Below are 13954 nucleotides of genomic sequence, written 5' to 3' on the forward strand. Positions count from 1 at the left end.
CCCAGAAGACCTAGAACAGTTTTATTTGTACGGAGTACGGAGTACGGAGTATTCCATATTCATTATTGGTTACAAATTTCGGCTAAACAGCTTTGCATCAAAAAGTACGCAAGCAAAACTGTGAATCACACCCAGGCGCCAACACTCCATAACAATAACTAGCCAATGCCACGGGACGCGAGTCCTCTCAACGAACAATGATCTTATCAACTTCATCTTTGGCCTCTGTCCATGTTTCCAGGTTCTTGCGGGCCCAATCAAGGTGACATCGGGCGTAGGCCACCTATGCGTGTCCTGTCAGCTTCAGTGCAATCTAAACGCAGAGGGTTTACTGACCATGTACCGTTTTAAATCATCTTCTTTCTCCTTCTGGAATCGCTTTAGATCCTCTAACACTCCAGCACTTGCATCTTTAACATCCTGCTCTGATACTTCAAGCGCTTTCTCCAGCTGTTCGTTCACAGAATAAATCAGCCATGTATCACCAGATGAGGAGCTGCTGTAATCATCAACTTACCTGAATTAGACTCTCCTTTGTTTTTCCAATTTGGTCTCGTCGCGTTCGCTCCGGATCAACGTCGACAAACCCATGCACAGCATGACTGATACGTCCGAAGATCTTATTAGCCATGAAGGACCCACTCATCGAGTGTTTATGGCTTGGAGTGGGAGGCAATTGATCGGCTGCGCGATGTGGAAGGCCTTGTGACGCGGAGGGACGTGGACTCTCGCCGTGCGTGGTTGGGAAGTCAGAATCAATGGATGCCGTATCTTCCATGCTTGGTCTCCCACCCTCAGCGCCTTGCTCAACATTGCCCACGGCAGATGAATCCGACAGCGATCGTTTTGGCTTGGTCGCTTGTGGAGTTGTTTTATTTAGGTATTGTTCGATTCTTTTGGCTTCTAACTCACTTCGCTCGAGAGAATCGAGAAGTGCCTTTTTCTTGCTCAGTTCGTCCCTTGTCATCTCTTCTTGTATTCTCTTCAGCACACGATACCTAAGGACGCTGCGAACAACTCCGGCGAACTGCGCGCTTTCTCGCATCGGCTCTGCAAACGTCGCATTTAGTGCGTTAGAGAGCTCCTCTGTCTCGATGTATGAATTGTCTGCTGCTTGCCCAACGCGTTCAATAGCTGCAGCCACGGTCTGGGATGGCTCTGAGAGAGAGAACCCGTTGAATCGTGCGCCTAATTCCATCAAATCTGTAGCAAGTGATGATAAGTGGCTTAACGTCCGTCGGTTGACCTTTTCTATATTTCCCTGAAGTAATAGTTCTAGTTCTCTCGTTGATGCCTCGAAATTCATGAAGTATGGATCTAATTCATGCTCGCTAAGATTCCGGGATGAAGGAGGGAAACGATTGAGGAACCCCGGGACGGTCCCGGGTACGTTAGTTTCGGATGTCGAGCCAGCGCCGACGGCCTTCAGCTTGGCCGACGAAGATGGCACAGGGAGCCAATTATGCGCGGGTTTCGGATTCGCCGGGTCGAGTGGAGGTGCTTTCAGGTTATTCTTGGGAACTGAGGAAGCTGGGTGAGAATGAAGAACTTCGCTCTATCCTCATGGTTAGCAATGCAAAATGTATCTGCCCACTTACGATAACTCACCCAGCTTGCATTCGGGTCCAAGAAGCGCCACCAGACGCCATCTTCTCGGATCTCTTTCATCCTTCTGCAACGGTTTAGGAACACGGCTAGCATACGCTTTCGTAATTCAATGATTGATGCATCTTCTTTCGCCTTAGTCGGTTTCGCGGCGTAATCGGCCATACTATGCTTCTCCGGAATCGGCGGAACGATGAGCGTAGGATGGAGGTTTACGAGGGTGGCCCGGAGTGAGCTAAATTCGGAATATCGCCGTCTGACTTCAAGATCCTAGAGAATAACCAAGGTGTTAGAATCGCGGCCCGGGGGAACCTAGGGTCTCCGAAACACACTCCCGTCCGTATCGTATACACAATGAAGCCACCGCCACCTTCATGGTTTTTGCCCGCATGCGTGATTAGAATGGGAAGCTCGGGGTTCTCGTAGAGAATTTGCTGTATTCTACTCTCATAGACTCCTGTTTTGCGCAAGTAGCTTGGTGATGTTGGGTGCCCCGCGTAGCTCTCTGGGGTTGCCTGTTCGTGCTCTTCATCGTCGTCGCTTGGTGTATGTGGTCTAACTGTATACTCTGGAACATGGGCAGGGGATTGCGGGGAAGCAGGCTCATTGTATGCTACAAATAATATTAACCCTAATGTAAGCTTGGATTCAGAACAGCTAGGCACGGGCAAACTCACTGGGAGACATCTCTGGCGCATGGAATGGAACATTCACCGGCTCTGTATGGCGATCAAATGCGCCATATGGATTATTATCTTCATCATTCCACATTGTGCTATCAGATGGGATCAGTGGACACTGTATGCTTGAAGTCTTGGGGATTGAGGATGGCTATTGTTGGGTCGACTCGGCATCAGTGGGCTGTGAGTGATGAGATCATTGAAGGCGCTCAGCCATCAATCGCAAACTTAGGCAGGGGGGCCGGCCTCATGGATTGGTCAAGACCACGATTATATTTTGCGAATTGTGAATGGAATGGGGAATTAGGAGTTGACAGCCTGAAAAATCTGTCTAACCAGGTGGTTTTGCAAGGAGTAAGCTGGAGGAGTAAGTTGGAGGTGAGAGTGGATGGAGGTAAGTAACCGGCGGCGGCTGTTTCCACTGTCTCATCATCACTTTTCCAACGCAAACTCTGTTCTTCACCTTGGAGACAACAATATGGCAGCTGCACAACTCAAAAACAATTTAGATATGGATACTGGCTAATTACTATCTAGCTAGAAAAATTTGGGATACTCTCAATACCTTGCTCCCATGATGATCGACGCAACCGGCCCTTCCTAGGTGAAGATGTTACGGGATCAATCGATGCAAACATACTCCCATCACCCATCGTATCAGTAATGGGGACACCTCTGCTGTATGATACTGCATTATCGTGATGGTATCGACACTCTTGGGAAAAGAGCCTCCCGGATATTCGCGACGAACTCGGTGTTAGATCCCCTGTGTCTCCAGACCGGACGGGGTTTCCACCATACTTGCCTTGACCACTCGCAACTTAGTCATTATTCGGCGTTCCGTGGAAAACGGGCAGTTCTACAGAATCAGAAGCTTTTGGGATAAACAATGGAATATCATTGTTGGAGCCTTGGGAGTGGACCATCGACTCTGAGCACTCTAACTAGCGTACCTGGGTGATATTTCTGGGCGGAATGATTGTCTGCCTCCTCGTCATCCGGCATATCGATAGACGCTTATGATTACCCGACGGCCCGGGAAATATCCCCGTCATCGCTTCCCTAGCTCTTTGAAAATTATTATGCATTCCTTCGTAGGTGAATTCCGCGGGTTGCCTTGAGGATTGACTACTCCGTCACAGGGTTAGCATGCCATGGATGACCTTCGCCGGCCCATTGAAAACCTCACCTTTCACCGGGTGCTTCGTTGAAAGGCACTGGGATTTTTCGATGAGCGTCCTTGCCATGCCTTCTTCCAGTTTCAAGGGCTTCAGCTGTTCTTCGCCACCGTGGCTACCAATGACCTAGCCGCCGTGCTGGGAAATTTCGAACGTATGGTTGCTCTTCAATGAAAGTTCTGGGAAATTGGTTTAATTCACCATCACCTTTCCCTTGAAATCTTTCCGAATTGGTCTTTGATGCTGACGCTGTAGTTTGCATTGGCTTTTGTGGTTGTAACGGCGTCGGCATGATTACACTTGTTGCGTTGGAAGCCGTTCCTGCATTTGTGTCTCTTGCACACTGTTGCTGTACCGATTGCGGTGACTGTGCCTGACGATGTTTCGATGTTGTTGATGTCACTATGTGTGTTGACGACTGGTTGCTATCTTCGCTTGACGCTAGGGAAGACGCGCTGGTATCATCCCATACCTTTTGTTGGGTGGAACTATGGGGACGAGTCAAAAACCAGCGCCTCAATTCCGCACAGACATTTATTCCGGTTATTCAAAAGATATCCTCTGGAGAGGTAGCAGTAGAATTCGCAACTAACGGTAGATAGGATGCCAGCAGTTTTATCGGAGGATGGGATGCGCATCCTACGAGATCTGGAAAGATACTCGCTGGCGACGCTCTCTCTCTCGTTGGTATCCTGCGTCTTTGTTATTGCAGGAACATTTACAGTGATTCGGATATGGCCTCTTATTCTAAATTTATTATCCGTGACCCGGGTCAGGTGTTTTCCGGTTTGCTAGCCATTTCTATTGCTGGGCCGCCCGGTTTCCTACTTCTTTCTGTGTCCTGGACAGTGAAGCCCTCCGGGTTTGTGCTGGTCGATTTGCCATTACATTAGCCTCTGAGCAGTATGATATCCGAATCATTATCACTGCACTTTTATTTGTTGAATCTATTTCAGTAACCCAAGGAGAGCAAGTAAACCGGCCTTATGGCTACAAATATGACGGCTGGAGGAATCATGCAGCCTTCCGCATACCATGTCATTGTCCAATGTCTCGTCTGGCGCCCGTCCATACTTGGGTGCTGCGTGGATGGATATTCATAGTATGAGTATTAGTATTAACTCAATTGATTCAATCTAGACTAAGTGACTGTTGATTCCGCATCGCCTTATATCTCTGGTTCTGCAACAGAATGAGCTCGCGGGATGATGATAATTCTTCATCACCTGTATTTCCACTCAGTCTCGCATGATTTGCTTGACCCTGGTCGCTACCCACAGAAGCAGCTGTGTTCTCATTAAGTGGTTTTGTTGGCGGCCTTTTGCCTACATCTTGAGGTGTTGGGTTATCCTTCCGCAGTTTGCGTTCTGATTGAATTGATTTGCTTGTTGATACATTTTGTGACCTAGATATTGACCGACGTGTAGAAGACTGCGTTGCCCCTTTCTTCCTCGGCTCCCTCTTCTTTTCAATTCCATGGCTACGATGGCGCCGTTTCGACTTGCACTCCCTTCTTGTTCCGTCATCTCTTGGCGCAGATGTAATTCCTGCCTTACTCCAGCCCCGATAACTTTTCGATTTAGATTCATTATTCGACTTAGAATTTCGGTGACCCCGCCGTGACTGTCTTTGATCATGGCTCTTGCGTCGAGGCGAACAGTTTTGCTGCTTTCCCCTCCTGCCAGCAGCGGAATATCCACAAGGCAATCGCAACAAGGAACATAAAAACAAGTAGTGAGGCTGCTAGGACACCTCCTTGTTGTTCAGTGGACCAGGAGTCCCAGTTTGTTGTTGAGCGCGCCTGGTTTGAAAAGTGCCGCCCTAGATGGTAAAGAGGAGGAATCTGAGATGAGGGTTAAAGGGGAAATCTGCTTGTTGACAATAAATCCCTGCTAAAATTCACTGATTATAGCGCATGGTTCAAGGCTGGGATAGGTGTGGGCTGGCCGCAATGCTCGTTCATGTGGTCTCAAGGCGACAGTGATGGAGAGATTACCTATCTTAACTGAAGCAGAAGTTTGCCTCTTAGGATCCAACGCATGTGTTTGGGCATAAAAGCTAGGAAACATAAAAGGATGAAGAATATATTGAGATCTGAGTGTTGATTTGTCCCTGGAACACTAACCTTCGCGTGAGGTGATCAGGGAAATTTCCAACACCAGGTCCTGAGAAATAGGCTCGAGATAGGATTCAAACTGCAGGCCATACAAACAAATCATCCAACATCATTGACATGACAAATCTGTTTCAGTCAGATCCTTCTGTAGTCGTCAAAAAAGCAAGCTGAGTCCCTTATTTGTTGCTGGTCCCTTCTGTTGTTTGTTGACCCTCTTGGTCGGCACGGTGTTTGGCAATTTGAGTAGTCAAGTCTCTCACTTGTGCAGCTAGTTGTACTTCACGTTCAACTCGTGCTGCCTCCAATCTCCTAATCTCCTGCTCGTGCTTTCGCATTTGGACACCATGGGCCACGACACGGACAATATGGAAGCCTCCTCTCCAGGCCATAAAGGCGAGGATGGGGATAGTCAAGAGAACTACCAAGATGGTATAATTTGGGTTCATTATTTCTGCCAACTTGCAAGATGATTAGATATAAACAGAAGGTATATGCTCTCGAGTGACAAACCTAAGGGATTCTGGTAGTCTGGGAAGATGAGATATTCTCTGCCAGAATCAGAGGCACACGTTATTATTAACTAGAAAGGCAACAATTATCTCAAAGATCAACGCCTGTCTTGATAACATGTTATTATGCATGAATGAAACAATAAAGAGGTCTGGAACATACGCTCATGAAGAAGTTTGATGTTGAGGTACAGAGAGATAAGTAGAAATGTGTGCAAGAAGTTATAACCTTTTTATGCTTGTTGCTATGGTGGACGCGAATACTGCAAGTAAGCTGAGGGAGTCTCAAATAACAACACAACACTGGAAACACCCAGCTGCGGAATCCTTTAACGTATTACTAGACTTGTCCTAACAGCATTGAAGCTGGCTTGTAAACTGCTGCCATAACTTGTGCTTTTTTGATTAAGCGCATTCTCGACTGCTGCAATCCAAGGCTCATATATTCCAGCACTTTCACCAATCTCCAACATATCCTGAAGTGTATCATGGATTGTAGAAGTCTTGTACGCAGGGCAACCAAACGCATTCGTAGCAAGTAGAACCTTTGCACCATGGATGAGACGCATACTCATGGCTAAGGCATCTGGGCCTGACATCCATCCCAATATACCCCTAGCTTGCTTTTTACGCAGCTCCTCACGTAGTTCTGATAAACCTTCACACACCCAGGAGACAAACTTCAGGCCCAGATCTGTTGGGGGACCGCTATGGTCTAGTTGAGCAAGGACACTGGACCATATTTCAATCTCTCGAACTTCGTCAATATAAAGGTTTTGCTTCTCTTCAAGGAACAAAACTGTACTCTCCTTTTGAAGTTCATTAAGCTGATCTCGAATGGGGGTGAATGAGACTTTATCGCCTCTATTTCCCATAAAACGGAAGAGAGCACCTTCGAAGACTTTGTGAGATATAGGGAAAAACTGGGTGACGAACCTTGCAAGCGTCACGTTTGTTGTGAGAGGCAATTCCGGAGTTGGGAGCAAATCGGAGAAAAAGTTTGATGCGATATGAGTGGAAGCATCTCGTAGTTCTTCGTCATCGTCGTTTAACATATCATATAAAAGAAAGTAAATTTCAATGAAAGAAGCTGAATAGGGACTGTAGGCATCCATTCTTTCAAGTCCGAGGATAAGGCACTTCATAGCACAAATTGCAGAATACCTCGTTGAGAATTCCTACGTCAATGTTAGACAGCATTATTATTGGCAAGAGGAGAGAAAATCTTACTGTTTCCTCCGCCAAGGCGGACGACAATGTCTGAGCCATCTTCCGTAAATCAGACCTCAACTTAGTAGAAGATTCCAACGCTACGGTTGAATCAACTCGGAGGGGAAATAAACATCCTGCCAGATGGATCGAAGCATTGAACCTGGCGCGGTCCCAGAGTGGAGCGCCGCTCTGTTCCGTAAAGAAGTCCACAGATTTCGCCCAGCGCTTGAGAAACTGGAGTTCGGGGGGGAGTTGTGTTTTCCGTTCGTAAAAGCTCTCTAGCGATTCTGCAAGGTAAGACATCGCCGCGGTTTTTAGTAGTGACGACTGAGTTATCTCAATTGCACATTTATATAGCTTAATCGAATTTAATTGAAGGGCTGCACAATAACGGAAGCATCGATGAAGTCGATCCAGCACCCAGTGAGCACCGTCTATATCTGCGACTGAGATAGCTTCCAGGAATTGCGCTACCTCCTCCGGGGAGTCCTTCAATACTTTCAAAAAGACAAGATCGAAGGAAAGGAACCGCACTAAGAGTGATGACGATCGGGAAATCGAAGATCCTGAACTGGATTCCAAAGCCTTACCGAGGAGCTGCTCGGTTAGATAACCTTTGAGGATATAATCGCAACAAGGCAGTACTTTGTCTAGCATGTATTAGCTCTTGAAGTTTGAGAATGAAGAATGTCGGGCAATCACCTTCCTGTCCACATCCAATGCTCGCCTCCAAAATATTCGCTACTATTTCAAAAAGACAGGCTTTTATATAGGGCGCTAGCTTAGAATCATAGAAGCTCCTGAAGACATTCTCAATTATGCCCATTATATCGTTGATGTTACCTAGACCCGTTAATTTGCATTCTCGACGAGAACATAGGGCCAAACATACCACACCAATAACCAGCAGGAGACTCCCATAGCTTCTGAAGCAAATATTTTATGCACAAGAGTAACCCATGTACTTGATTTGGTAGTTGAGTTCGTAGTTCGGGGCTAGAAAGCTCTTGGGCGGTTTGCAGCAGGTCTGCCCTTTTCACCAAAGTGACGTACGTCCTCGCCGCATGATCTCTTATTCCCCAAACGGGATTTGAGAATTGGGATAGGGCTAACCTTTTTAAGATATCATCATCACTAGAAGGACGAGCAGGTGCCTTATTTCCGATCAGCTCAAGCGCAGGGAAGACCCGCTCAGTGAGTATGGAGAGATCCCAGCCCCTAGATGCTTCGGATTCATGATCCTTCTCATTAGACACAGGAGTATCTAAAAGGCCGGATAATAGTGGCACTAATCCGTGATACTTCTCAAATGGAACGCTGTGGTTAGAATCCGAACCAGGCATTATAAATATCCCACGACGAGATTCTGGGGTTGGGCGGCTCATCCGATTTATTAACGAGCGAAACAGCATCAAGCCGCAATTACGAATTGCCCAACTAAGTTAGGTTAGTAATTAAATGCGACATAGACATACCTATAAGGGCATACTTACATATTTGACCCAAGACAATTGGCTGAGATATTTAAGGATGGCATAACATATGGCTCCGTACTTTGGGCGAGGTTGGTATTTGTAAAGATATCTTTCAGGCAGTTCAATGCATGGACTTGGGGTAATTCCAAATCGGGCTTATCAGTTGTCTCCATGGGGCTTGTCCGAGAGATATTTTGGAGCTCCTCCATGATTTGTCGGAATAGGTTCCCCCCTGGCTGAGATGTGGCTATTCCGGTGACTATAGCTGGAAGACCAGCAGATCTTCGGGTGAGCCTGGACGCTTGATCGTAGATAATTCCAACGGTATCCTGATCAATTAGTCTCGTTTTGTGAAAAGTGAAGCGGCATATCTTACTTTATACCATGCAGCCGGTAACGCCCTTGTTGCAGCGTCATCAGACTGGAAGCAGCGTAAACAGCAGGAGGCGAAAGTCTGAGAGACGGTAGAAAAAGCACCCCTGTGTCTCAATTCCGCTAGTTGCTCGAAACTCAGTTTACCTATTTTTGAAAGTGTCTCGTATCCAATTCCGTTTTGGGAACCGCTGGGAGCAAACGTCGTATTTATCAAAATAGCGTTAAGTAATAGACTGGATTATTAGCGAATTTTTGACCAACCGAACTTCAAATTTGGGAGTCGTACCTTGATTCACGCAACGCCCGCCATGAGAATGAGAGAATATCTTTGGGGCCCGCTAGGTCTTCATCCGGATTCTCATGCTCTCGCTCCGGTGAATCAACACAGAGTACGTCTTGAACACCAAACCAAATTCTGGAGCAAATTGAAAGTATCCGTTTGAGGAAAGATGACCAAGCCGAGACCGAGTCCTGAGAAGAAGACACGATAGCGTGAAAATTGGGTGTTCCGACAATATACCTATACTCAGACGTCAGTTGACCGGCATGGGAAATTTTATGGCTGAACCAACCTTAAGGCGGAGACATGTCCTTGAAGCGGGGTATTGTGAAGTGTAGCATGGAATGATTTCACCGAACAAGAAATGCTTTGCTCTAAATTCAAAAGCAAGTTATCAACAATACCATACGGGGTCCTATTCGGACTTGAGTCGATATCAATAACTCCAGCAAAATCAAATAGAAGACGGTGCAGCCGGCCAACAGTGTCAGAGTGATCGGCTCTACTAGTATGACCCGCCATATCTTCAGCTCTTGAGACAGCGGCCACTAACTGTGAGTAGGGGCTTGGGCCAGTAGCTTCCGAACGTGTTTGGAGGAGGCCGCCAGGGAATAAGCGAAGAAGCATCATCGATGCCTCTCGAACATCGTCATATGGATCAAGCAGCAAGTCTGCAATAGCCCTGAATAGGCCGGGTCTGAATACTTCTATGGTGAAGCGCCAAGTTTGTTGTTCCTGGCCTAGTTTAGAGAAATGCGCCCGGTCAATTCGGTTGTCGACTCCGGACTGCAACAACAACAAGAAAACTTTGAGAGCTAGAATATGTCTTTGATATGAGGCAGTGGGGCGAAGCTCATTTTCGAGGAAGTCGATATACCAATATAAAAATGTTTTGGCATTCGGTGTGGTAATAACCTTTTGATTTAGTTGGGCATTTTCCAATTCAGGACTGCCGTCAGAGGGTGCTTGAATCGTGGTGGAGCTGCCTCGAAGTCTAATAGTTAGCCTCCTTAAAATACTAAGAAGCTGACTCCGGGTGTTGGAGTCCGTTTCTGCGTGTATGTACGGGAGGGTGTCTGTGAGGATCTGGAATGTGAATGGGGAAAATGGCTTTGCAGTAGCTGGATCTGTTGTGAGCAATGATAAGGCAGGGATCCTTATATTCTCATCTGCGTGGACCAAGAAATGCTTGTAGTCTCTCGAATCCAACAAAATTGACGATTTGGCAACGGCCGGACTAAGTTTTTCGAGATCTAGAGCTCATTAGCATTCGCCGTCCCGTTCGGTTGAAGCTATGACTCACCCTCTTTGTCATGAACCAGCCCTAGCTCCTTTCCACGCTCAAGAATGGCGAAGAGAAGAGTATATTCTTCATTCGAAGCTTTAGAGCGTGTTTTTGAACGAATGCTATCAAGGGGTAGAGTGCTTACGAAGGACAGGAAGTCCTTTGGCTCCGTTTTGAAAAGAGGGAAAAGAACATGGTTAGCTATGGGATCTAAACAGTCCAGATTCATTAAAGACACATATTTTAACGGTGCAACCCAAAAGGGGTCGTCATTTGCGTAATACCGAAACTCATAGGCGGCCGCCACGGATTTAAGTCGGCAGCACAACTGGGAAAATAGCATTCCTGCAGGGAGCGAAATATCCCGGTTATGAGTATTTAGTAGAAGCACTAGGCATAATATGCGGGCGGCATATAGATGTAAACTCCCTGGTGAAATATCCCGCCTGGTTTCCTCATCCGCAAGACGGGTTAAAGGTACTTTGAGGTCCGTACAATATTCGCCCAGGAGCGGGATCCAGCTTGAATGGTTGGCCCATAGCCACTCTTCCGCCGAATGAAGCCAGTCCACCACGTTGACGGCCTCTTTTCGGATGAGGGACTCCAGTGAAACGAGAGACGCCTTTAACCTTGAGCGAGGCTCAAACAGAATAATAGTCGGGACGGTAATCCTGGCTATGTGCTCGCACACCAGTCTAGAGGTAGCAGCGTCCATGTACTTTGAAAGGATCATGATCAGGGTGCCAAGGACCTGTTTCATGGGCTTGGGTCGGCCATTCTGATAGCGGTCCAAGAAGTCCTCGAAGACAGATATCCAGGTTTCTTTGGACAGCACAAAGTGGCGGAGCTCCTCATAGTCAGATTTCAAGGCCGACTCTAGATATGCGCTGACAGCATTGCAAATGGCTGTATTATGCGACCCGGGCAGGTTGGCAGCTGCAAATGTATGAAGAAGACATTTCCAGACTTGCAATAATTGCCTGGAAGGAATATTAATATCTACAGATGTATAATATATAACTTAGTTACTCCGTTGCTATGAAGGCGCTTACTGGATATCCCGAGATTGCAATATAAAAGAGCGCAGCGGGCCTTTGGTGATGTCCTTTAGGACCTGTTCAGGAACGACGAAAACCTCTCTATCAAGAAAATATGACTCCAGACAAAACTCCCTGGCGGGGTCGTGAGATCCCTCTGTCCCCGTAGGCCCCATTGTGTAGGGTAGCAAAAAGAAAAGATGAAAAGAAATGGAGCAAACGCCAATCGCTACTTCGTCCCGCCGCCCGTCAAAAAATTCGCTTTGCTTGAAGAGTGAGGTTCCGATCCGCGGCTATTCCCATTTAAGTTAGTTCCATACGTGAAGTTTTTCCCTGGCCAGCAGCCAATCAAGACGCAGTAATCCGGGCAAACAGAGCAAACTCAGCGTCGATTCAACTTTTTTTGCTTCTCAGGATTCAAACTCCAGCTCGGTGGAGGTTCTGATTCAAGCATTCACCCGCCCTTTGACAGCCCATTTTAGCAGTCAATCCAACAAGCGCAACAGGCGCACATATTTAATTGTCTCCTTTTTTCTCTTTAATTTGTTATTTCTTGTAATACCTCCATACTCTCATCATGTCGATCTGGGACACCCTCTCCGGCCGGAAATCTTCTACTTCCCCGGCTCCGGCTGCCTTCGACCCTTCTTCCGCTCACGATGTCACCTCTTTCCTCTCTAGCACAGCCATTCCTGATCCTTCAGAGTTACACCCTCTCGCGGGACTTAATCGCGAAACACTAGACTATCTCACTCTCGAGGACTCCACATTGAATGAACTCCCTGGTTCTCAATCTGCACTTCCTTCCCGGGGGTGGTCCGATGACCTGAGTTATGGCACCGGAACAACGTATCTCACAGCTCTGTCCATTGGAGGTCTTTGGGGTCTTACAGAGGGATTGAGGAAAGCACCTCCCAGTGCGCCTCCCAAGCTGCGGCTGAACGCCGTGCTCAACTCCGTGACAAGACGTGGCCCTTTCTTGGGCAACTCTGCGGGCGTGCTTGCTATGACATACAATGGAATCAATTCGACGTTGGGATATGCCCGTGGCAAGCATGATGCGGCGAATAGCATTATCGCTGGCGCACTGAGTGGGATGCTTTTCAAGAGCACTAGAGGCTTAAGGCCTATGATGATATCGGGAGGAATAGTCGCCAGTGTGGCGGCCGCCTGGACCGTAGGGCCGCCCATATCCTTCATCAGATTCGACATTGCTTGTTCTGACATCTACGCTTTTAGGTTGCCCGACGCGTGTTCTTTTCATAGAGATAACCGGTTCCCTCCCCGGACCTATTCGCCCCTACTTCCGCCGCGCCAGGATGCAGGTTGCGACAATATGACAGTCGCAAACGGCCTTCACCTTTGGAGTGCCTGCGCTGGCGATCCGATACTGAGCCTATGTAATTCATCTCGGACCCGAGCCACCGCCATTATCCTCCCCGTGTATTATTTACCCTTTTTTTTCGCTGGTTGATTAAAAAAAAAGAACGCATCTTCCACTCTGGCGCACATCTGAGAGGTATTCGAGTTAGCATTGTCCTCGCATTATTCGTATATGGACAGTGGGTTTTGTCAGTACGTCATGGGAACTGATTTCCTGTATTGTTTGTACATATAGAGGTTTTGGTTTGTTTAGCTTTTCTTTTTGCCCTGCTGGCTTTGCCTGCTGTTAGCTGGAGGAGTTTGACTTTCTCAGCATTTTATTCATTTAATGGAATGTGCTATGTATGTGTAAGTTAAATGAAAACCAACACTTTTGCATGATCCTAAGCCATTAATATAGAGACCTCATTATGCTATGTTGGATTTATCAAGCAATAGTCCTTAAAGCATGTAGAAAGCCTCCACGCACGACCCGGACCAACACCATCAACAACATACACTCACCGTTGTGCTAGGCTAGGCATGATGGATGGAAAATCTGAGGTCAGTACCGCAGACTACTCAACTAGTTGGCATTTAGATGGAGAGCTTTTCTGCTGGTGAAACTTTTCCATGAGCACCTCATTAGCTCGCTGCTTCCTGCTTGGTGCTCTTGCCAGGCAACAGCTTGAGCAATCAATCGTTGTCTGTGTTTGCGCGAGGAAAGCTCCATATTTTCCTCTTGATTCCTCGCACTTTGCTTCTTTAATGCAAGAAGCTGGGCCTCTGTCAACAGCCTAGTTCTTCGCAGGCCTCCAATTATCATTGTTATAGGATAAG

At 47.1% G+C, this 13954-nt stretch overlaps 5 protein-coding genes across 5 annotated transcripts; 2 read left to right on the forward strand and 3 right to left on the reverse strand.

The window, feature by feature from the left end:
- Positions 1-41: 41 nt before the first annotated feature.
- CIMG_05484 (sorting nexin-41) lies at positions 42-2484 on the reverse strand. Its single transcript, XM_001246042.2, has 6 exons — positions 2283-2484; positions 1938-2218; positions 1609-1875; positions 518-1555; positions 337-450; positions 42-283 (listed from the first exon to the last, which is right to left on the reverse strand). Exons 1-6 carry the CDS (start codon positions 2374-2376, stop codon positions 188-190), a joined length of 1890 nt encoding a protein of 629 aa, XP_001246043.1. The 5' UTR covers positions 2377-2484; the 3' UTR covers positions 42-187.
- Positions 2485-2632: 148 nt separating this feature from the next.
- CIMG_11557 (uncharacterized protein) lies at positions 2633-4215 on the forward strand. The gene is made up of 2 exons (XM_012358501.1): positions 2633-2679; positions 2823-4215. The coding sequence occupies exons 1-2, from the start codon at positions 2674-2676 to the stop codon at positions 2985-2987; spliced, it is 171 nt and encodes a 56-aa protein (XP_012213924.1). The 5' UTR covers positions 2633-2673; the 3' UTR covers positions 2988-4215.
- On the reverse strand, positions 3337-5582 carry CIMG_05485 (uncharacterized protein; the record flags this gene model as incomplete). Its single annotated transcript, XM_001246043.2, has 8 exons — positions 4793-5582; positions 4690-4733; positions 4498-4544; positions 4292-4332; positions 3992-4210; positions 3712-3865; positions 3475-3589; positions 3337-3413 (listed from the first exon to the last, which is right to left on the reverse strand). The coding sequence occupies exons 1-8, from the start codon at positions 5098-5100 to the stop codon at positions 3337-3339; spliced, it is 1005 nt and encodes a 334-aa protein (XP_001246044.2). The 5' UTR covers positions 5101-5582.
- A 721-nt stretch (positions 5583-6303) lies between these two features.
- On the reverse strand, positions 6304-11973 carry CIMG_05486 (HEAT repeat protein). Its single transcript, XM_001246044.2, has 10 exons — positions 11768-11973; positions 10734-11695; positions 9723-10683; positions 9437-9670; positions 9152-9383; positions 8794-9104; positions 8193-8737; positions 8003-8143; positions 7319-7950; positions 6304-7266 (listed from the first exon to the last, which is right to left on the reverse strand). The coding sequence occupies exons 1-10, from the start codon at positions 11926-11928 to the stop codon at positions 6418-6420; spliced, it is 5028 nt and encodes a 1675-aa protein (XP_001246045.1). The 5' UTR covers positions 11929-11973; the 3' UTR covers positions 6304-6417.
- A 356-nt stretch (positions 11974-12329) lies between these two features.
- Positions 12330-13018, forward strand: CIMG_05487 (mitochondrial import inner membrane translocase subunit; the record flags this gene model as incomplete). Its single annotated transcript, XM_001246045.1, has 2 exons — positions 12330-12929; positions 12992-13018. 2 exons carry the CDS (start codon positions 12330-12332, stop codon positions 13016-13018), a joined length of 627 nt encoding a protein of 208 aa, XP_001246046.1.
- Positions 13019-13954: the final 936 nt, after the last annotated feature.

The sequence above is a fragment of the Coccidioides immitis genome (genome assembly GCF_000149335.2).
Source record: "Coccidioides immitis RS genomic scaffold supercont3.4, whole genome shotgun sequence".
In the NCBI taxonomy this organism is placed as follows: domain Eukaryota; kingdom Fungi; phylum Ascomycota; class Eurotiomycetes; order Onygenales; family Onygenaceae; genus Coccidioides; species Coccidioides immitis.